At 38.4% G+C, this 20131-nt stretch overlaps 1 protein-coding gene across 1 annotated transcript; it reads left to right on the top strand.

Annotated features, from left to right (window-relative positions):
* The first annotated feature begins 1183 nt into the window (after positions 1 to 1183).
* si:ch211-132f19.7 (adenylate cyclase type 8) lies at positions 1184 to 17455 on the top strand. Its single transcript, XM_052145620.1, has 19 exons — positions 1184 to 1638; positions 2317 to 3259; positions 6249 to 6398; positions 6745 to 6875; positions 6981 to 7092; positions 7229 to 7356; positions 7838 to 7996; positions 8098 to 8329; positions 8884 to 9072; positions 9803 to 9903; positions 9992 to 10193; positions 10284 to 10379; positions 10481 to 10653; positions 10735 to 10816; positions 13392 to 13550; positions 14169 to 14315; positions 14587 to 14679; positions 15138 to 15252; positions 16768 to 17455. Exons 2-19 carry the CDS (start codon positions 2384 to 2386, stop codon positions 17169 to 17171), a joined length of 3549 nt encoding a protein of 1182 aa, XP_052001580.1. The 5' UTR covers positions 1184 to 1638; positions 2317 to 2383; the 3' UTR covers positions 17172 to 17455.
* The last annotated feature ends 2676 nt before the right edge of the window (positions 17456 to 20131 follow it).

The following is a 20131-nucleotide window of genomic DNA, read 5'->3' as shown; positions in this document are numbered from 1 at the left end:
AAATTTGTGCAATTTTATATATAGCTAAATTATATTCAGTATATAATTTTGCATATCCAGTTGACAAAGCCATGGATAGATGAATGGGTGGATTGATTGATCGGTTGATTAATTAATTGATTCCAACCATGTATGTCTATGGAATTTTGAGTGTTTTGGATCTTCCACTATATGGGAAAACCCATTCGTTTGATCAGTTAGAAAAGTCATAGCTACCCGAGTCAGAACAGGCTAAAAGGCTTTGTCGAGTTTGGTGAATGCAGCTGGTAAATGTAGCTTAAAAGCTCTAGGAGGAATTACAGTTTGAAATGTTGGTCTTGGTTAAGGGATTTAAAATATATATATTTAACCCATGTCTGTAGAATAACAGTATTTTGACTCTGTTGAGTTGGCATAAGTATGTTTGTTTAACTCCACCTTGTTTAGCCTAAGTCACCCGCACTGTGGTGAGAAGAATGGTTGTTTATATGTTTTGATGGGAACAGATGGCTCGGTCACTTTCTGACCTGGCACAAATTGTTGGTAACCAGATCAGTGAAGAGCACATTATCCAGCTTACATCCCACATTCCCTGAATCAGCGGCCTAGAGCTTGCTAACTAAAACACTGCACATTTTCTGCTCAAGATCAGATGTCAACCCGATCACAACAAACCAGCACAAACCACCTCATCTCCTCATAGAATCTTATTGATATTAACTTAGTCTTACAATGTATACATGCTCAAAGAAAAAAACATTTAAAGGGATAGTACACCCAAAAATTTACATTCTGCCATAATTTACTCTTCCTCTTCCTCCATGGAACACATAATAAAATGTTTAGGCTGTATGAAAGCCTCAGTCACCATTCACTTTCATTTGTATAATAATGGTGACTGAAGCTAGTAAGAGAATTTTCATTTTGGGATAACCTTCCCTTTAACACCCATTCAAAATATGCAAGGAACAAGAATAAGTATTTCTTGAGCAATAAGGGTTTTCTAAACCATTACCTCCACATATAAACTCACCTGTCATTATCATTATCCTGTTAGCTGTGACCATGAGGCCTTAATAGATCACGTGCACTCTTGCTGAGTAGATAATCCTTTATATTTCAACCACCAAGTGTGTGTTTGTCTGTGAGCGTTTGGGTGCATTTGTTTTAGATCTCAATTCCACTTATTCCTGACTTTAAACTTTTCCTCTTTTAAGAGTCTGAATTTTTCTAGTGGATAAGCTCTAGCAGATTTTGTCCTGCTACCTTTGGAAAGGGTCAAGGCAGCTTTTCAGACCATCTAAATAAGCAATCAATTCATTAGACGGCACTGCTCAACAGTGAGTCAATCAACCACAGAGGAGACGTCTTTCAAACTTGGGCTTGAGGCGAGGTAATGGATATTATGATTGGAAGGTAATTTAGATACCATCTAAAGAACCATTTGGATAGCTATGGTTTGCTTAGTTACAGTGCATGGCAGAAGGGAAATCTGTCAAAGAAGACTCATTCTGCTCTCTTCTGCCAAGTATTATACCACTGAGCGAAAAGAATGTTCCATGCTAGATATGTGTTTGTGTCTGGATCATTTTTACCTGGGATACTGTTCATGGATGAGGAGCGAATGCATTTTGTCAAGACTGCAGCGCCACATCAATGGTAAGAATTATTTTGATTGCTTTTTATTTTATATACACATTAAAATAATGAGGTGCTTCAATCCCTAACTTTTTAATGGTATTATTAATCATTCCAATTAAATGGTCTCACTTTATTCAGTACTATTCACACCAGTAATGCATCTTTAATCTCTAATTTAGCTCACTTGCATTGTGTTAAGTCACCCATTTTGAAACTTTAAAATGTTTCTACTCTTATGTGTTATCATTTTAAATGCATTATTCTTAAATTGGCCATGATTTTGTTTTTAGTTATATTTCATTCTGATACAAATTCAGTAATCCATACTCAATATAAATATATATATATATATATATATATATATATATATATATATATATATATATTGGATAGTTCAGCTAAACATTAATATTCTGTCCTAATTTACTCACCCTCATGTTGTTCCAACCGCATAAGGCTTTCTTCCACGGAACACAAAAAGACATGTTAGGGGCCAACAGCCTCACTTACCATTTGCTTTCATTGTATGGATAAAAGAGCAGCATCAATATTCTTCAAATTTCTCTCGTGTTCCATAGAAGCAAGAAAATCAGTTGGATTTGGAACTAAATGAGAATGAGTTCTAGAAATATTGACAGAATTTCCATTTTTGACTGAATTAACCTCCAAATATGTTACTTTTCTGAATGTTTTTAGGTTTGTGCAGTTGATAGAGCATCTTGAACTGAGTTTTTGGATCTAAAGCCAATGTTCAGATCAGATCATGGCTGTCAGTTTTACAGAAGTCACTCTTCAGCCTCCAGGATGCCCAGGCAAACCATCAACCCCCAACCTAAAACGTAAGCATCTAATGTGGCAGAATGCAGTACGTCACATTATCGACCAACGAGGAATGCACCATGAGGGGCGACTAGCCAATTCTCGCAAAATCATTGTTACTGATGCCTACATCGACGACATCAACAGGCAGATTCGTAACAAAGCTGCACGGGGCAATGCTGGCTTTCACAAGCGACGGTCATCTGCAGCCCGTATACATCCAGTCCGTGAGCGCAACTCCACCAGCACCCAGAAATCCTCTGACTCTCTAAGTGATGCAGACTTCTTCAAAAGCTGGGGCTCCACAGTACGTGGTGTCTTTCTTCCGACCCTCCACCACAAGTTTAAATCTCAGGATCTAGAGCGCTTGTACCAGCAACACTCCTCTGGTCAGCGCCGAACATCCCTTGTAGTTACAAATATCATTGATGTCCTAACTAAACTCCATATTTTCTTCATTTACCTGGCTATGGCCCCAGAGATGGTGGACTCTCAGCTAGGATGGTTGGCTGGGCTCTTCATGGCTCTTGGAGGAGTTTTATGTATCTTAGTCCTCACCTGTAAAGGAGTAATGTCTCCGGATTACTTGCGTTATGCTGGGTTGGCGAGCTGGCTGTCCCAGACAGTACAGGTGCTTGGTGGTGTGGTGTTTGGGTTGGAAAAGGACCAGTCCTGGTATGTGCTATTTACCTTGTTTGCTACCTACACACTACTGCCCCTACCTCTACTGTGGTCTATCTGCACAGGGATTCTTACTGCTGCCTTGCACCTGATGGTAGATGCCCTGAGGAACTACAATGACACAGCCATTGTAAGAAAGGTAAACAATTTTGGGGCCATCAGAGAATCCATGCTCCACTTTATTTCCTTACCTTGGTGGAATTATGTGAAATTCAGACTTTGGCCACATCCACACTAATACATTTTCTGTTTCCAAGCATCGTTGTTTTCCAAAACAGCGTCTTCGGAAAAAAAACTTTCCAAAGAGAGCGTTTTCGAAAGACTGGATGAGTACAAATGTAGTAAAAAGTTTGCTATGAGAAACTCCTCCCAGCAGTGATGATCTCTGAAGCCCTAAGAAATCACAGCAGTCTATTGTCAGATGCCGCTTTATGCTGTGCCCCTAAATCGAGCTTCATCGTGAGCAAATAAACCAGAGCACAGAACCATTTCATCAGGTTTTTCACAGAGCACATCTCTGTGTCCCTTATAAGTGATAAATCAGTAGTGCTGGGAGTGTAAGCAGTGTCTCGTTCCCTCCTTACAGGGAACCAAGATTACAGTCATAACCAGAACATTACCTTTCAAGTCAGTAACTTTGATGCTGCATCAGAAGCTGACACTATGGGTAATGTATTCCATAGCGGCATGCTACTGATTCACATGCAAGATGCATTATCTACTAGCCAGTAGTATAGTTAAAAATGCATTAACATAGTCTCCCCTTCGTATTTAGAAACAGGCAGGAAAAGAGAGAAACCTCAATAACCATTCATTGTTTGGAAATACAACAATGACACAAGCCGGGTAGTGAAGCACTGTACAAATATTCCCATCCAAATCATGGTGGGGATAAAAGTTCAGAACAAATAATGTAATACCACTAGCCGGCATGGTTGTAGAACATTAAAAACATTGCCCTTCACACTGGGAAAAGTTAAGGAACAACATGGTCATGAGACCAACAGTCAGTACACAAATTAAACAAGCCAGTTCAGTACAAGGTCCCAGACCGGGATAGTAGGGGGGCAAATAGGTCTAAACCGTATCACTCCTCGCAAGAACATAATGAACAAAAGGTGTTTGCCCACAGACAAACCACCCAAGGAGCGTGGCATGTGGCTATAGCAGCGACATACACTTTGAGGCTGGATGGAATGAGCCCTGAATTCCAGCGTTCTAGTTAAAAATTAAGCATCATTTGCACAGGGCAATGCAAACTGGGTTCTCATGTTATCACCAGTCAGTGTAATTTCAAGGCATATAGCTGCCTCATTGAGGGGGCTCTGGCCTGTAATATGGTGTTGAGCACTAGCTGCGACAACCCATCTGTACCAAACAAGCCCCGTTCAGGGATCAGACATTAATTTTCCATAGCACCGGCCGAGGGTGCCCAATCATGCCTTGTGCCAGTGAGAGCAGATGTCTCCTCAGTGGAATCTTACACAGTGGTGAGCATCTAACAGCTCTACCAGCTCCTGGATCTAAGGGCAGTTGGGCCACATCAGCACAACCAAAAGCACAAGTGACAAAACAATTAAAAAAATATCTTTAAAACCATCAGCACCTCAGAATGTGAATGACAGCAAATTGCCATGGGCACACTGAACAAGTGAAGCCACTTGAGATGGAGAAAAATAGAGACACATGGCTCAAGCCAATGACAAATCATTTTCAAATCCTTCATGCTCTGTCTCTCCCACCCTCACTAGATATTGTGAGTAGAGGGGACCGACATCAGTTTTCCCAGAAAGCAAGCCAACAGTCAATCTTAGTGCCTGACATGGATAAACGGCAGTGATATATAGCATCCCCTATATAGCATGATTGTTTCATGTACGCCAGCGTGCATATCATCACAGCTGTACTGAATAGGTGAAGCAGCTTTAGATGGAAGAGAGGAGAGATGCAAAGCTCAGGTAAATCCTCTTCAAACTCTCCATAGTCTATATCCCGTCCTCAAACGCCTCCCTCATGCGGTCCCTTGGGAGCTGCAGAAGGAGTGTAGCGGGAGGATAGGGGAGCTGCTTTGAATGCAATCATTATCAATCTCTGGTTTATATGCTTGCGATGGGGCAGAGAGGCAAGCGTCATCTGCCAATATACGTGTGATTTAATAGCACTTCAGAGATCGTAACTCATAGGAGGATTTTCCCATAACGTCAGCTACTGACACAGGGTTGAAGTGACCAACTTGATATAGAATCAATGTATTTTTAACCAAAATCATATTAGGATTCAAATGAATACATATTAGTGTGAACATGGCCTGCAAAACGCAACACTCCTGTGCAAGACAGTGAAAAAACAGGGAGATGGAGCATAATGGTCAAAGGCATCCATCTTGAACATGTTTACACAGGAAAACAATTGAAAAACAGTACAAACGGATGCAAATATCCATTTAGTGTGAACAGCCGCTTTGTGTGGACGTGGCCTTAGCCACTGAAATAGATTGCCCCCTCCCTTTCAACCACATGCCCTCTCTGTCACCCAACCCAGTGTAGCCTAATCCAACATGTAAAAGGCAGAAAGCATTTTATTATTGTCTAGGTTTTCTGATGGGCTGAAAATGCCCCCAATGTTTTTTGTATTTTTGTTTGTTTTTTGCTGTTTACAGAGCCTAGGACTGTCACAGTGACTCAGAACACAATTTCAGATATATATGTTGCGAAATTTAATGCATGGCATTAAATAAAAGTACTATTAAATATAAAGTCGCAGACAACAGCAAGAAGAACTGTTTTAGGATATGGTGTCTTATCAATGAGAGATGCTGTCTTTCGTATGCTTCTGGAAAAGAATATAAACTAGGTCTACCTTTGTATGAATACTCCATCATAAAAGACATTTTATTTCCTTAATTTGGGATACCAATATACCAACATAGAAACCTCAAGAGACTACAGAATTTTCAGCTACTTATCAACAGAGGGTTCTGAGTAAAAAGTAATTATTATTTTGTGAAAAATTACTAAACGCATTCTTTTGGAATGCAGTACATAATAAAAAAAAACATGCTTGATTTCAAAGCAATAGATTGGATAATCAAAGTAACTGGGCTCACTTTTGTTCTTGGTTTCTTACAGCTACTTGCGAAAGCTCTGTTGTACATGTGCATGAACACTGCAGGACTGTTCATCCATTACCTGTCTGATCGTGCCCAAAGGCAGGCCTTCCTCGAGACACGCCGTTGCATTGAGGGACGAGTCACGATGGAGCGAGAGAACCAGAGACAGGTTCAGATGCTCTTTTGTTTTATTATTATTTTTGTATTCCATAAACATTCTGTCTTAAGTTAAGACCTGAATAGTTCAAGTTAGATAAGATACACAATCCTTAACTGAGGATTTTTCTGTAATATGTTTCTGTATGTGTATTAACAGTGATGTTAATGTATAAATATATCACAAGTAATAATATATTGATATAACATTACAACATTCTGTAATCACCACATAATACGCTGGAGTTTTCTGCTACTCAGAATCTTAAAAAACGGAATATTATGACTCTGTATTGTTTTTTTATGTAGTTGTTGTTTTTTATACTGTGTAATAGAGGGATTTTGTCATTTTGCATCAGGAGCGCTTGGTGATGTCAATTCTTCCTCGTTTTATTGCTACTGAAATGATTTCTGATATGACTGCTTTGGACGACGAATTGCTTCCTCAACAATTCCACAAGACCTACATCCACCAATACAAAGATGTCAGGTACACATGATCTATAATGCTTGCTGTGTGCAGTATATTCCAATACAGTAAAATTTTGTTCATGATATTCACCCATATTCTTTAATGTATGTACTCCTGTCTCAGTATCCTTTTTGCTGATATAAAAGGCTTCACCTCTCTCTCAATGACAATGTCGGCACAGGACCTGGTGCGCACACTCAATGAGTTGTTTGGCCGCTTTGATCGTCTTGCCGAGGTGAGAGTTTCACTGACAGTTTTGGTAAATGTATGTATTTTAGTGCACTTTTGGAGCTTAGGAGATGATTCTGTAACTGTATTTCTTTGTGCCAAAATTTGGAAGCATATGGAAAACTTTATTTTGAAATCTCTAGGAAAATCACTGCATGAGGATAAAGATTCTTGGAGACTGTTATTACTGTGTGTCTGGAGTTCCAGAGCCCCAAACAGCACATGCTCGTTGCTGTGTGGAAATGGGCCTGGCCATGATCAACACTATACGGTAGGTGTTTGTCTATGCATTTGCATGGCCACTGAAATATATGTTAATACATGCACTTTTTCTGCACTAGGTTCGCAATGACTTTCAACTAACTGACCCAAACTTATTTTTAGTGGATGTATGAAATCAATTTCACTCAAGTTCATACAGGTGTTCAAGCAGAGTGACCATAGTGACCAAAGTAACCAGAAAGTGTCCACATTTTACTCCAAAGACCTCCAATAGCTGTTTAGTTAGATGTCATTTTTTAGAGCATTTATATTATATTTTTCCTGGATTATCATTAATGCTTTATAATGATTAAAGTACCTATATATCTGCAGATGAAAGCTATATATCCATCCATCCATCCATCGTCAACCGCTTATCCTGTGTACAGGGTCGCGGGGGGCTGGAGCCTATCCCAGCTAACATTGGGCGGAAAGCTATATAGACAATGATAAATCAGATAAATATTTACTCTTCATTATCTTTGTCTCAGATATGTACGGAAGGAGTTGAAGAGGGATGTGGACATGCGTATTGGAATCCACTCTGGCTCAGTTTTATGTGGGGTTTTGGGTCTGCAGAAATGGCAGTTTGATGTTTGGTCCTGGGACGTAGATATTGCCAACATGCTAGAGGCTGGAGGAATCCCAGGGCAAGTACCAGATCAATAGCCATTCATTTCCATATTGTATAGTTGCCACATCCTGGGCATTTACAATTGATAATCAAATAATCAAGGTTGTATAATATTAGGAGGATTCACATATCTCGAGCAACCCTGGACTGTCTAGAGGGTGTATATGGGACGGAAGAGGGCAGAGGCCATGAGCGGAATGAATTTTTACGCAAACACAACATCGACACATTTCTGATCCGCCACACGGAAAAAGAAGACAAGGAGCCCCTTAAAATGAGGAAGACTAGCAAAGATGAGACTACATGGAGTGCCGAACTTCCCTTTGATAACATCGTTGGCATGAACTACGTGGGTTTGCTCTGGCCCCATAAACCTTCTTCTAGCTTCTAGTTAGTGATAAGATGTCAAGCTCTCAAATCTGTTAAATATTTCCACACTATGTTATTCTATTAAATATTTAGTAATAAAAGTCTGCAAGTGCTGTTTACTGTAATGCACTTACAATGTAAGTCTATAGGGCAAGGATTCTGGAGGGTTTAAAAGCCGAAAAGTAAAGCTCATATTTTTTTTATGTGCTTATCCTTACAACAAAATATTTTATTTGAACTGTTAAGTTGTCTTAATTATGAGCACAGCAGTGGGGCTACTGTATTAGTTGGCGTTCTGGTGTTCTTGCACATAGTCTTGACTGGAGTTGAAAGATTGAATATAACTTTGCAACTTTGATTTTATCACACTAGGCTCATAAAAACGTGTAGCCTAATGTTACTGTCTTGTGCCTCTACTTTCTAAAATGTGTAATTTAATGTTTATCCCAGTGCATTGACTTGCCCCATAGACTTCCATTGTAAATGCATTACAAAGCATGATTTGGTAATAGTATTTTATATGTAATTTTTTAGATCCTAGCCACTTTCACCAATGGTTCGCTTGTGCAGTTGCCCAATCAGATCACGGCTCAGTGTGCCGGGTCACGGGAAATCAACAAGAGAATCAAGCAGGCCATCGAGGTGCGCAGTAGTGAGCGAATGCGCAAAGAACACATCACACCGTTTACACTGGTCTTCAAAGACACACACATCGAGGGAAAGGTGTGGACATCAATGGCTTTTTATACTTTGTATTGTATTGTTGCTTAGAAGCAGGCCCACATAGAATCAGCACTCACAAAACTCTACAGAAGGCTTCGTAAATTTTCATATCGCATATCATATCATTCAGAAAATTTGACACATCGCCTATGCCTTGCATGTATGTTTACTAAATATTTTGCTAATTTGATCATGATTCCAGTCACCAGTTTTTAAATCGTTTCCACAAAATTCAGCTTTTTTTTTACCCAGAATTCAGCATAAAAAAATGTACAAAAAAAAAAAGTCTGTAGATTCAATCTTGGCCTACTTATAAGTACTAATTGATCAGATTTGTTGCTTGATAATTAAAAGGATAGTTTACATAAAATTAAAAAAAAAATTCATCATTTGCTCACCCTTGTGTTTTTCAAACCTGTATGACTTTCTTTCTTCCATGGCTCTCAAAAGCAGATTACTTATGAGGCAGAATGACAGCCTCAGTCACCAGTTACTTTTATTGATAGGACAAAAAAATGCAACATTTGTTGAGACTGAGGTTAACATTGTGCTTAACATCTTCTTTTGTGTTCCACGGAAGAAAGCAATGTGGGCAACGAACAACATGAGGAGAGTAAATGATGCCAGCATTTAAATTTTTGGGAGAACCATTGCTTTTAAAGTGTGCATCAGTCATAAGCCCACTGCTTTTCACATTTTTCCACTTTTAAGAGGTATAATTGCTTTTCAGTTTTCTCAGATGAGAGATGAAATGTTCAAGTCCAACTTAGCCTGCTCCTTCCTCATGCTCCTCTTCAATATGGCTGTTCAGGCCCTCATTCCCTCACCACAGTGAGCAATTACTATTCTTATAAAAGACCAGTGTGTTCTTTTAAAAACGTTTGATATTCAATTTGAAATTGAATGTGTGTCTTCACAGAATCAGTCCTATGGTAATCCAGTTTCTAGTATTCGTATTTGCCTACATGCTATTGCTGCTGGTCACACTGGCTGAGGAATTTAAGTGCTCCCCACCATACCTACAACATCTGTGCTGCTGGATCCACGAGACTAAGGGCATCCGAAACCTGCTTACCCTCACCGCTATTGCTATTAACTTTGGTGTGGCCTCCTCTGATATTGTGAGTGCTGGAATATTTTAATTTTCGAACAGACTGTCCAGTAATATGGACTGAATCAATGTAACTCATGTTTGATTTGTTTTTGTACAGTTGTGGTGTAACACAGTTCTGGAGGCTGAGGATAGTAACAAGAGCTCTGAGCAACAAAGCGCTCAGTGGTCAGCGAACATCTGCACCCACCCTGAGGTATAGCAAATGTATAGTGAATACAACTCATTAATTGTTTATACTGGTATATTGATATTAATTTGGCCCCGTTGATATTAATTTGGTGTGTCTCTCTGTAGTTCTTTGTTTTGAGTGGTGTGGTGGCCATGGTGACATGTGCGGTGTTCCTGAGGCTTAGTTGTCTGTTGAAACTGGCAGTACTGATGTTGGTCATCGCCGTTTACACATACCTCATTGAGGTAGCCTTCCATGTGCTCTTTATTCGCCAACGTGAAAATGGCCAAAATCAGAGGTATAGTATTTCATGTTTGTTTATAACTGCCTTCAGGTTTTTGAGTTGGTGTGGACCCGTTCTGATCTGTGTTTTTCCTAGATCTCAATATCTCAGACGAGAAGGCATTTCTGTGCTGCTCATGGCAATGTTTGTTGTGGTGGTCCTCTACAACAGTAGACAGGTATTGTTTAAAAATATGTAGTTATGATGTATTCTATTAACATTCCTATTCTGTTTGTTCATTTTTTACCTCAATATATTTTTTTTCTAATCTAATAAAACTTAGATTAGAAAACTTTTCTGAGTGGTACAAGAATTTGTGACTTTTACACTAGCCATCTGAACACTCACACACACACACACACACACACACACATGTAGTTTCAGAGTAATAATAGTTTCATTATGTCTAAATATATATATATCCAACTGTAAAAAAATTGATAAAATTGAGAATTACTAGACAGTATGTGGCTGCCTAGAACACTCACACAAACACACACACAAATTGGATTTGTTGTAGTTTAAGTGGTTGTATGACTGTAAGCATAATCTGATGTTATTGCACTTTATTGATCTGTCATTTCAAAACAGTTAAAGACAAAACAAAAACAAATGCTAAACTGACTAATAATTGTTTCATCATGTCTAAATATACACTCACCTAAAGGGTTATTAGGAACACCTGTTCAATTTCTCATTAATGCAATTATCTAATCAACCAATCACATGGCAGTTGCTTCAATGCATTTAGGGGTGTGGTCCTGGTCAAGACAATCTCCTGAACTCCAAACTGAATGTCAGAATGGGAAAGAAAGGTGATTTAAGCAATTCTGAGTGTGGCATGGTTGTTGGTGCCAGACGGGCCGATCTGAGTATTTCACAATCTGCTCAGTTACTGGGATTTTCACGCACAGCCATTTCTAGGGTTTACAAAGAATGGTGTGAAAAGGAAAAAACATCCAGTATGCGGCAGTCCTGTGGGCGAAAATGTCTTGTTGATGCTAGAGGTCAGAGGAGAATGGGCCGACTGATTCAAGCTGATAGAAGAGCAACTTTGCCTGAAATAACCACTCGTTACAACCGAGGTATGCAGCAAAGCATTTGTGAAGCCACAACACGCACAACCTTGAGGCGGATGGGCTACAAAAGCAGAAGATCCCACCGGGTACCACTCATCTCCACTACAAATAGGAAAAAGAGGCTACAATTTGCAAGAGCTCACCAAAATTGGACAGTTGAAGACTGAAGAAATGAGAAATGTTGCCTGGTCTGATGAGTCTCGATTTCTGTTGAGACATTCAGATGGTAGAGTCAGAATTTGGCATAAACAGAATGAGAACATTGATACATCATGCCTTGTTACCACTGTGCAGGCTGGTGGTGGTGGTGTAATGGTGTGGAGGATGTTTTCTTGGCACACTTTAGGCCCCTTAGTGCCAATTGGGCATCGTTTAAATGCCACGGCCTACCTGAGCATTGTTTCTGACCATGTCCATCCCTTTATGGCCACCATGTACCCATCCTCTGATGGCTACTTCCAGCAGGATAATGCACCATGTCACAAAGCTCGAATCATTTCAAATTGGTTTCTTGAACATGACAATGAGTTCACTGTACTAAAATGGCCCCCACAGTCACCAGATCTCAACCCAATAGAGCATCTTTGGGATGTGGTGGAATGGGAGCTTCGTGCCCTGGATGTGCATCCCACAAATCTCCATCATCTGCAAGATGCTATCCTATCAATATGGGCCAACATTTCTAAAGAATGCTTTCAGCACCTTGTTGAATCAATGCCATGTAGAAAGGGGGTCAAACACAGTATTAGTATGGTGTTCCTAATAATCCTTTAGGTGAGTGTATATCCAACTGTGAAAATTGTGATAAAATTGAGAATTACTACACCGTATCTGGCTGCCTAGAACACTGCAGCCATCTACTGGCTATTATTGTCAATACATTATTTTTTTATTATTTTTTTTATTTTTAACCAGATGGCAGCAATCTGCCCTCAATACAGGACACATTCTCATATTTTCTTCATGTTTCAACTATGTTTTTACTGTAGTGAATTTACATAAATGTGCTAACTTGCATATGCAAATTAGAATGGTGAAATGGCGAAATGTATATCTATATAAGATCTAAAAAAACAAAATCCCAAAAGAAGTGCATAGTTTAATTTTTTTTACTTCAGGGAAGAAGAAATGTTATAATAAAAAAAAATTTAAAAATTACACGTGTACTGTGTCTGGTCAAAAATGACTGCAAACATCAAAGTAAGCGGTCCTACTTCATCAGAATAGGAGAGTTAATATATTACATTTATTTTAATAGATATTAATTTTTAAATTGCTAAATATGTAATCATTAAAAATAGCATAAATGAAACTAGTATAATATTACATTATTGTACAATTATATACAGTATCATGATAACAGTCATTTAATAGTAAAATAATACAAATTTATTATTTGTTAACAACTTATAAACTAACAAATCTTAAAATATGAAATGCATTAATAAATGGCAATGGTATGATAACAATGATGCAATACAATAGTTTATATTGTATTAAATATGAAAAGCAATACAACCACTACTGAATCCAAATTAAACTCCCATTAAACATTGTAAAAAACGAACTGTAGATAGATGCAAAATCACAATAGCCATGCAAGTTATTCGATGTTTGATACGTTATTTTAATATGTTTCAGTAATTATCGTTTTGTCCCTGTTTAAACTCACAGTTAGAAACTACAGCCAGGCTTGACTTCTTGTGGCGTCTGCAGGCCAGGCAGGAAGTGGAGGACATGAAGGAACTGAGGGAACATAACGAGTGTCTGCTATACAACATCCTCCCTGCCCATGTTGCTCAACACTTTCTTGAGAGAGACAGGAACAATGAGGTATGTGAATGTCAGAGATGCCTCAGGGGAATGGGCACTTATGATAGTTAAATTCCTAATTGTATCCAGAACAGTATACAGAACCCTTTGAAATCAGAATTATTGTTTTGTTGCATGTCTATTAGTTTTAAAGCCACATTTGTGCTAATGTACTCCTAAAAGTTGACAAAATTATATAAAATTAAATTTACACTTTCTCTTTCTAGGAAAACAGACTAAAAATATGAATGACTCATATTGTTCTACATACACTTTTGTCCAATCAAATCCTTTTTATATGAGAATGTCCCTTCCCCAATACCACCAGAAACCAACTACTAGCAAGTTGCAAATCATAGTTTGTGGCTGTGATGCACTTTGCTTGAATTACTTTAATTACCTGGTTTAACATATTTTTTTGCATTCTCTGAGTTCTAGGAGTTCAGTGTATGTTGTAAAGGACAGATCCTAATAGTTTCTACTTTCAAGCTGTGGTCAGACAACAACAAATTATTACATAGACAGCATAAAATATACAATTATCTGAGGGCTAATGTGAAGTGTTCAACTTGTACTTTCTTTAATCCATGAGTATAATTAAGTCAATATAAATACCGCTGCATTTTCTTTGGCTTCAAGGACCTGTTCTCTGAATCCTACGAGAGAGTCGGGGTGATGTTTGCTTCCATTCCAGACTTCACCGATTATTATGAGAAAAAAGAGTTGATTCATCAGGATGTGAATTGTCTGCGTGTTCTTAATGAGATCATTGCTGACTTTGATGAGGTACATGGATTTGAGGAGCATCCCCTTAATACCAAATGTCGTCAAAGCCCAAGCTTGGATATACTCTGAGTGGGAGCAGTTAATACCTTGGCTAGCAACTCAGAACTAATTGGAATGTTTTTTTAATGTGCGAATGCCCACTTCTTTATTAAAAAAACAGTATGTGAGACATTTTATTTTCAATCAGTAGACATTAAAGTATTATTATTATTATTATTATTATTATTATTATTATTACAATTTAATGAATTATTTTTATTATTGCTCTTAGCTGCTGGACGAGCCTTACTTCCAGGAGATAGAGAAGATCAAAACCATTGGCAGCTGTTACATGGCTGCATCTGGCTTATCTCCTGAAAAACAGGTGTGTGCTACCTTGATATGTGATTTTAAAATATATGTCTGGCAACATAACTAGGGGTGCACAGTAACAGACAGGTGTGATTTTGCAGGACACCCCAAAATGAAAATTCTCTTATTATTCACTTACCCTGATGTCATCCCAGATGTGTATGACTGTCTTCCTTCAGCAGAACACAAATTATGATTTTTTAGAAGAAGATAGATCTCTGTCAGGTCCTTATAATGGAAGCACATGGGTGCCAGCAATTTCACTGTCCAAAAGTCACATTTAGGCAGCATAAAAGTAATCCACATGACTCCAGTTGATCAATGAATGTCTTCTGAAGCATATATATCTATAATTAAAACACATCTGGGATGGCATCAAGGTAAGTGAATAATGAGAGAAGTGTCATTTTGGGTGATCTATTCCTTTAATGTAATGCATGTTAAGGCATTTATGAATGGTGAATGTTATAGGTATGTGAAGATGAGTGGGCCCACCTAAGTACCCTGGTTCTGTACGCTTTGGCCATGCAAGAAACTCTGAAAGAAATAAACAAACGGACCTCAAACAATTTCCTGTTGCGTGTTGGTAAGTCTGTATTATTCTCATAATTTATCATACATAAAAATCAACTCCTAATGAATGTGCCAATTTAAATGGGATTTTTTGCTTAAATGGATAGTTCACCCAAAAATGAAAATTCTCTCATCATTTTCTCACCCTCATGCCATCTTAGATGTGTATGGCATTCTGTCTTCTGCTGAACACAAAGATTTTTAGAAGAATATCTCAGCTAGAAGAATATCTCAGCTATATAGGTTAATACAGTGGAAGTGAATGGTGGCCAGACCTTTGAAGAACCAAAAAGCAGCATAAAAGTAATCCATATGACTCCAGTGGTTAAATCCTTATCTTCAAAAGCGATATGACCAGTGTGTTTGAAAAACAGATCAATATTTTAAGTCCTTTTTTACTATAAATTCTCCTCCCTGCCCAATAGGTGGCAATATGCACAAAGAATGTGAATTTCCAAAAACAAAACTAAAAAGAATGTGAAAGAGAAAGTAAAAGTGGAGATTGATAGTAAAAAAGGACCTAAATATTGATCTGTTTCTCACCCACACTTATCATATCGCTGCGTAAAATATATATTTAACCACTGAAATCGTATGGATTACTTTTATGCTGCATTTATGTGCTTTTGGACCTTCAAAGTTCTGGACACCATTCAATTAAATTACATGGACCTACAGAGTCTTTGTTTGTGTTCAACAGAAGAAATTAAGTAATTAATCTGGGATGGCATGAGGGTGAGTAAATTATTTTTAAGAAGAACTATCCCTTTAATGATTCTGTCACATGTAAGCAAGGGCATATATTGGCTTGAACATTGGGGGGGTTACAGTATGAAGAATTTACATGTTTCCATGGTATGGTATGAATATTGGAGGGGTTGTACTTACTTGTTTTGACTATTGGGATTATTGTTACCTCCCCCCTCCCCCCTGGAATCCAGGCCCCTGCATGTAAGCATGTTAGATGTCTACTTGCTGTAAAGGGAAGTAATGCACCTGATTGTGCCGGTTCAGACACGCTAATAAGCTTAAAGGAGGCCATCAATATGTTTTAAATGTGATTGGATTAGACAGTTGAGATGGTAGATTAACGCAAAACTGTAAACTCTCAGACAAGAAACATAACTGCAATTAACACTTTTAAATGATTTAAATAAAAAGTGAGTGTAATTTTTGTTAAAATTATTTCTTGCATGCCATCTTAAGATGCAGAGCCCACGATAAGTAAGCCAGGTTAAGCAGGTTAAGAGAAGTTGCAGGTTGATTTGACCTAAAAGTTTAACACTGTGGTGCTGTGGCACAATAAAAATTACTATGTTTGATTGAGCGACCCGTCCAGTCAAGCAGTGGTGTGAGTTTGGGATGGAAATATCTTTTGTACAAACTATGAAAGATGAGGGGGTTTTCTGAAATCTTTTTGCCATTCCGTTAAGTGACGCTAGTGGAGCAGACGTAATACACATTTTTACACAGCTTTAATGTATATAAAATGAATAAAGTTGTATAATACCACTTCTTTATCCTACAGGTATTTCTCATGGGCCTGTAGTTGCTGGGGTGATTGGAGCCACCAAGCCCCAATATGATATTTGGGGCATGACTGTAAATCTTGCAAGCCGTATGGACAGCACAGGGGTCAGTGGGCGTATTCAAGTCCCAGAGGGCACGAGCCGTATCCTTGCTGACCATGGCTTTGTGTTAAAGCTTAGAGGAGATATCTACGTCAAAGGGGTTAGCGAACAGCGGGGAGGGGTCCGCACATACTTTGTAAGCAGCAGGGAACAGAGATTAAACTACACAGAGAGAACCAGCAGAGGCATCTTTCTCGGGAGGAACACCCTCTCTGCGGTGGTCTTTTCCCTGGTGCATGCCCGCAAGAAGGAAAAGTTACGAGAGGCCAATGGAGGCTTTCATCTTATGGAGATGTCATGAATTTTGATAGACTGGCCGAAAACTGGATAGTAATCATATTTAATACCTCCTTTCATGTGTCATTGCCTTCAAGAGATATTGAGTGTACTCTCTATTTCATTCTTCAACTTAATTTATCTTGTATGACTAGATTTCCAATGGCTTCTACTGCTTTTTCAAAGTCATTATCATTTGCTAACAAATATTGTTTCTGGATTTGAAACATATCGCTGGGAGTTATGCCAATTTTAAACCTTAAAATTGAGAAATTTTAAAGGGCCAAAATAAACAGAGCTTTAAATAAATTCCTGAATAAAACTTGTATCATTTGTGGAACAAGACCAGAACTCTGAATGATGGCTGTCTATTTTCTCTACTGTATCTTTTACCTGGAAGTTGTGACTTTCTTTTGGTTTCTTTTTTCAATAATTGCATCTCATCCATGGTCAGGTCTAAGGCGGGCTATGGGGGACATTTTCCTTGTGCCCTCCAGAAACTTCTGACACCCCCTCCCGGTCCAAGGAAAAGATAACCACTTGCCCACGCACCCTAAAGATATTACCTCCTTTCTTTGTCCCGTCCCTGATCTCATTCCCTTTTTAAGTTGTCGGGGATCATAATTTGACATTAAGAAATACAATAAATGATCTAAAAATTTAATTAGCGTGCCATGAACCAGTCTCACAACTGTTCACATCACTGTTTATGGACAATGATAAAGAGATATAAATAGAAACTCTGCTCAGGGATAGAATTCAGACAGGTATGAAAATGACATCTGAATATTCAATTAAAAGTATTGTAATATTTAGGCATATAAGAAAATGGCACTGCTATAATATACCTCAAGCCCCATTATATTTATTTATTTATTTACGTATTGATGTGCAAGTATATTACGTAAATCTTAAATAATTTAGGAGCTCGGACCAAGTCTATGAGTCCCAATGTATAAATGCAATGAATGTTCTCAGTATAGTAGTGCATCCCTGCCAGTTGTTTATGTTGTTTAAATATGATTTACTTTTTTTTTTTTTTTGCTGAGGTCTCCAAAAATGAATGGGTTAAAAACAGTAGTTGACTCCATGTCATTTGAAGTTTGCTGAGGCCCCCTGGTGGTTCCCCTGGTTAAAATAATGTCTCCAAAAAAGAAAGACCTTTTATATACAACATTTAGAGCTGCTTAAAATAGGCCTAAGAGAAAGAATCTCAGGTTGTTTTTTGTTTTTTTCACTCATATCTGTTATGATATATGCTGCTTTCCCCTTAAAAGAAACACTTATAACTTACACACTGTGTGTCTGTTGATGTGTGTATTTAAATGTATGTGGGACGGTGACAAACCATGTGCAGTCTGTACACTTTTGCAGTTTAGTTAAAGGTCTGGCAGCAACATTTACATTAAAATGTATTCTTTTAACTTGAGGAAGTATACAACATTTCATCTTAAGGAGACCGTAACATCAAAATTGCTGCATTGCTAAGTTTCAACTGCATCAGAAAAGTACTAGCCAAGACAGAGATTAGAGTGCAACAAGATTTATTATTATTTCTATTCATTTGAGTGTATGGTGCTCATGAAAAAGAGCAATTTTTTGAAGACAGAGAGGAAGTATGCTTCATGGATGGAGTTGGGAACCACTGAGGAGCTGCGAAGCCGAAAGTACGGGAAATTGATTTGATGTCTCTATGTGTTAGTACCACAAGGCACCGCTTATTTGCTGAATGCAGCCTTCTGGTTGGAACATACCATAGCTCTCTCTGATTTAAGGTAAAGCTGTAGCAGACCCAGAGACTTTTCTGTATGCCAGTATCAGAGCTTTGAACTGGTAACATCCGGCAGCCGTGCTCCTGCATTGTAGATAATTTGCCGAGGCCTAAATGTGTATGAAGAAAAGTCAGCTAACAGAGCATTAAAATAATCCAATCTAGTTATGAAAAGTGACTGAACAAGGAGTTGTGTGGCATGTTCAGAGAGGAAGGGTCTTATCTTCCTCATGTTGTAGACTGCAAATCTACATGATGGGCTAATTTTGAGATGTGGTCAGTGAAATTGAGTTGCTTGTCCATGGTTACCTCTAGATTTCTGACCGTTTTGGATGGTGTTATTGTAGACTAACCCAGCTGAACGGTGATGCTGTGCTCGACAGCAGGGTTGGCTAGAAAGACAAGAAGCTTGGTCTTCGCTAGGTTGAAATGAAGGTGGTGCTCCTTCATCCAGGCCGAGATGTCTGCAAAGCAGGCCAAGATCTGAGCAGTCACCGTGGGATCGTTAAGCTGGAACGAAAAGTAGAGCTGCATGTCATCAGCGTAGCGGTGGTAAGAAAACCTGTGTGCTTGAATGATGGTTCGTAGTGATGTTGTATATATTGAGAAGAGAATTGGGCCAAGCTCTGAGCCCTGTTTTACCCCAATAAGTAGCTGATGTGACTTGGAAACCCCTTCTCTCCAGGCTCTCTATTATCTACAATCACACTCTTACTCATAATCGCACACACACACACACACCCCTCCACACACACATACACATCTTTAAATGAGATGTAATAAATAAATAAACACCTGTTTGAAAAATGTATTTGAATAAATTCAGATTGAAGTTATTAGATGTTTGATTAATTTGTTTGAATAATCATCTAAAGAATTTCAAAGTGAAAAGAAAAGTCTCATGTCTGCTCCGACCACTGCTTCTGTAAGCCCCAAGTAGCCATAAACATTGTATCAGCTTGTACTTAAGGTGGTTTTCTACTAAATGAGTCTTTCTACATTTCTTTCTGCTTGCCTGGGTAAATAATTTGCTGTTATGTCTCGAATGTCCAGTAAAAATATTCCCGAAAAAGACAGGATGTCTGTGAGCAGTCACAAAACATGTTGGGGTGCCGCCTGCTTTTCAGATCTGTATATTGTAATAGACGGTGATAGAGAAGAAACTATATTTTATTGTTTCTGCCATAGTGGAATGATTAAAAACTCAAGACTCA

This window comes from Xyrauchen texanus, chromosome 16, assembly GCF_025860055.1.
Source record: "Xyrauchen texanus isolate HMW12.3.18 chromosome 16, RBS_HiC_50CHRs, whole genome shotgun sequence".
Classification (NCBI taxonomy): Eukaryota; Metazoa; Chordata; class Actinopteri; order Cypriniformes; family Catostomidae; genus Xyrauchen; species Xyrauchen texanus.
The sequence above is the reverse complement of the archived record's forward strand: the minus strand, read 5'-3'. Positions and strand labels throughout refer to the sequence as shown.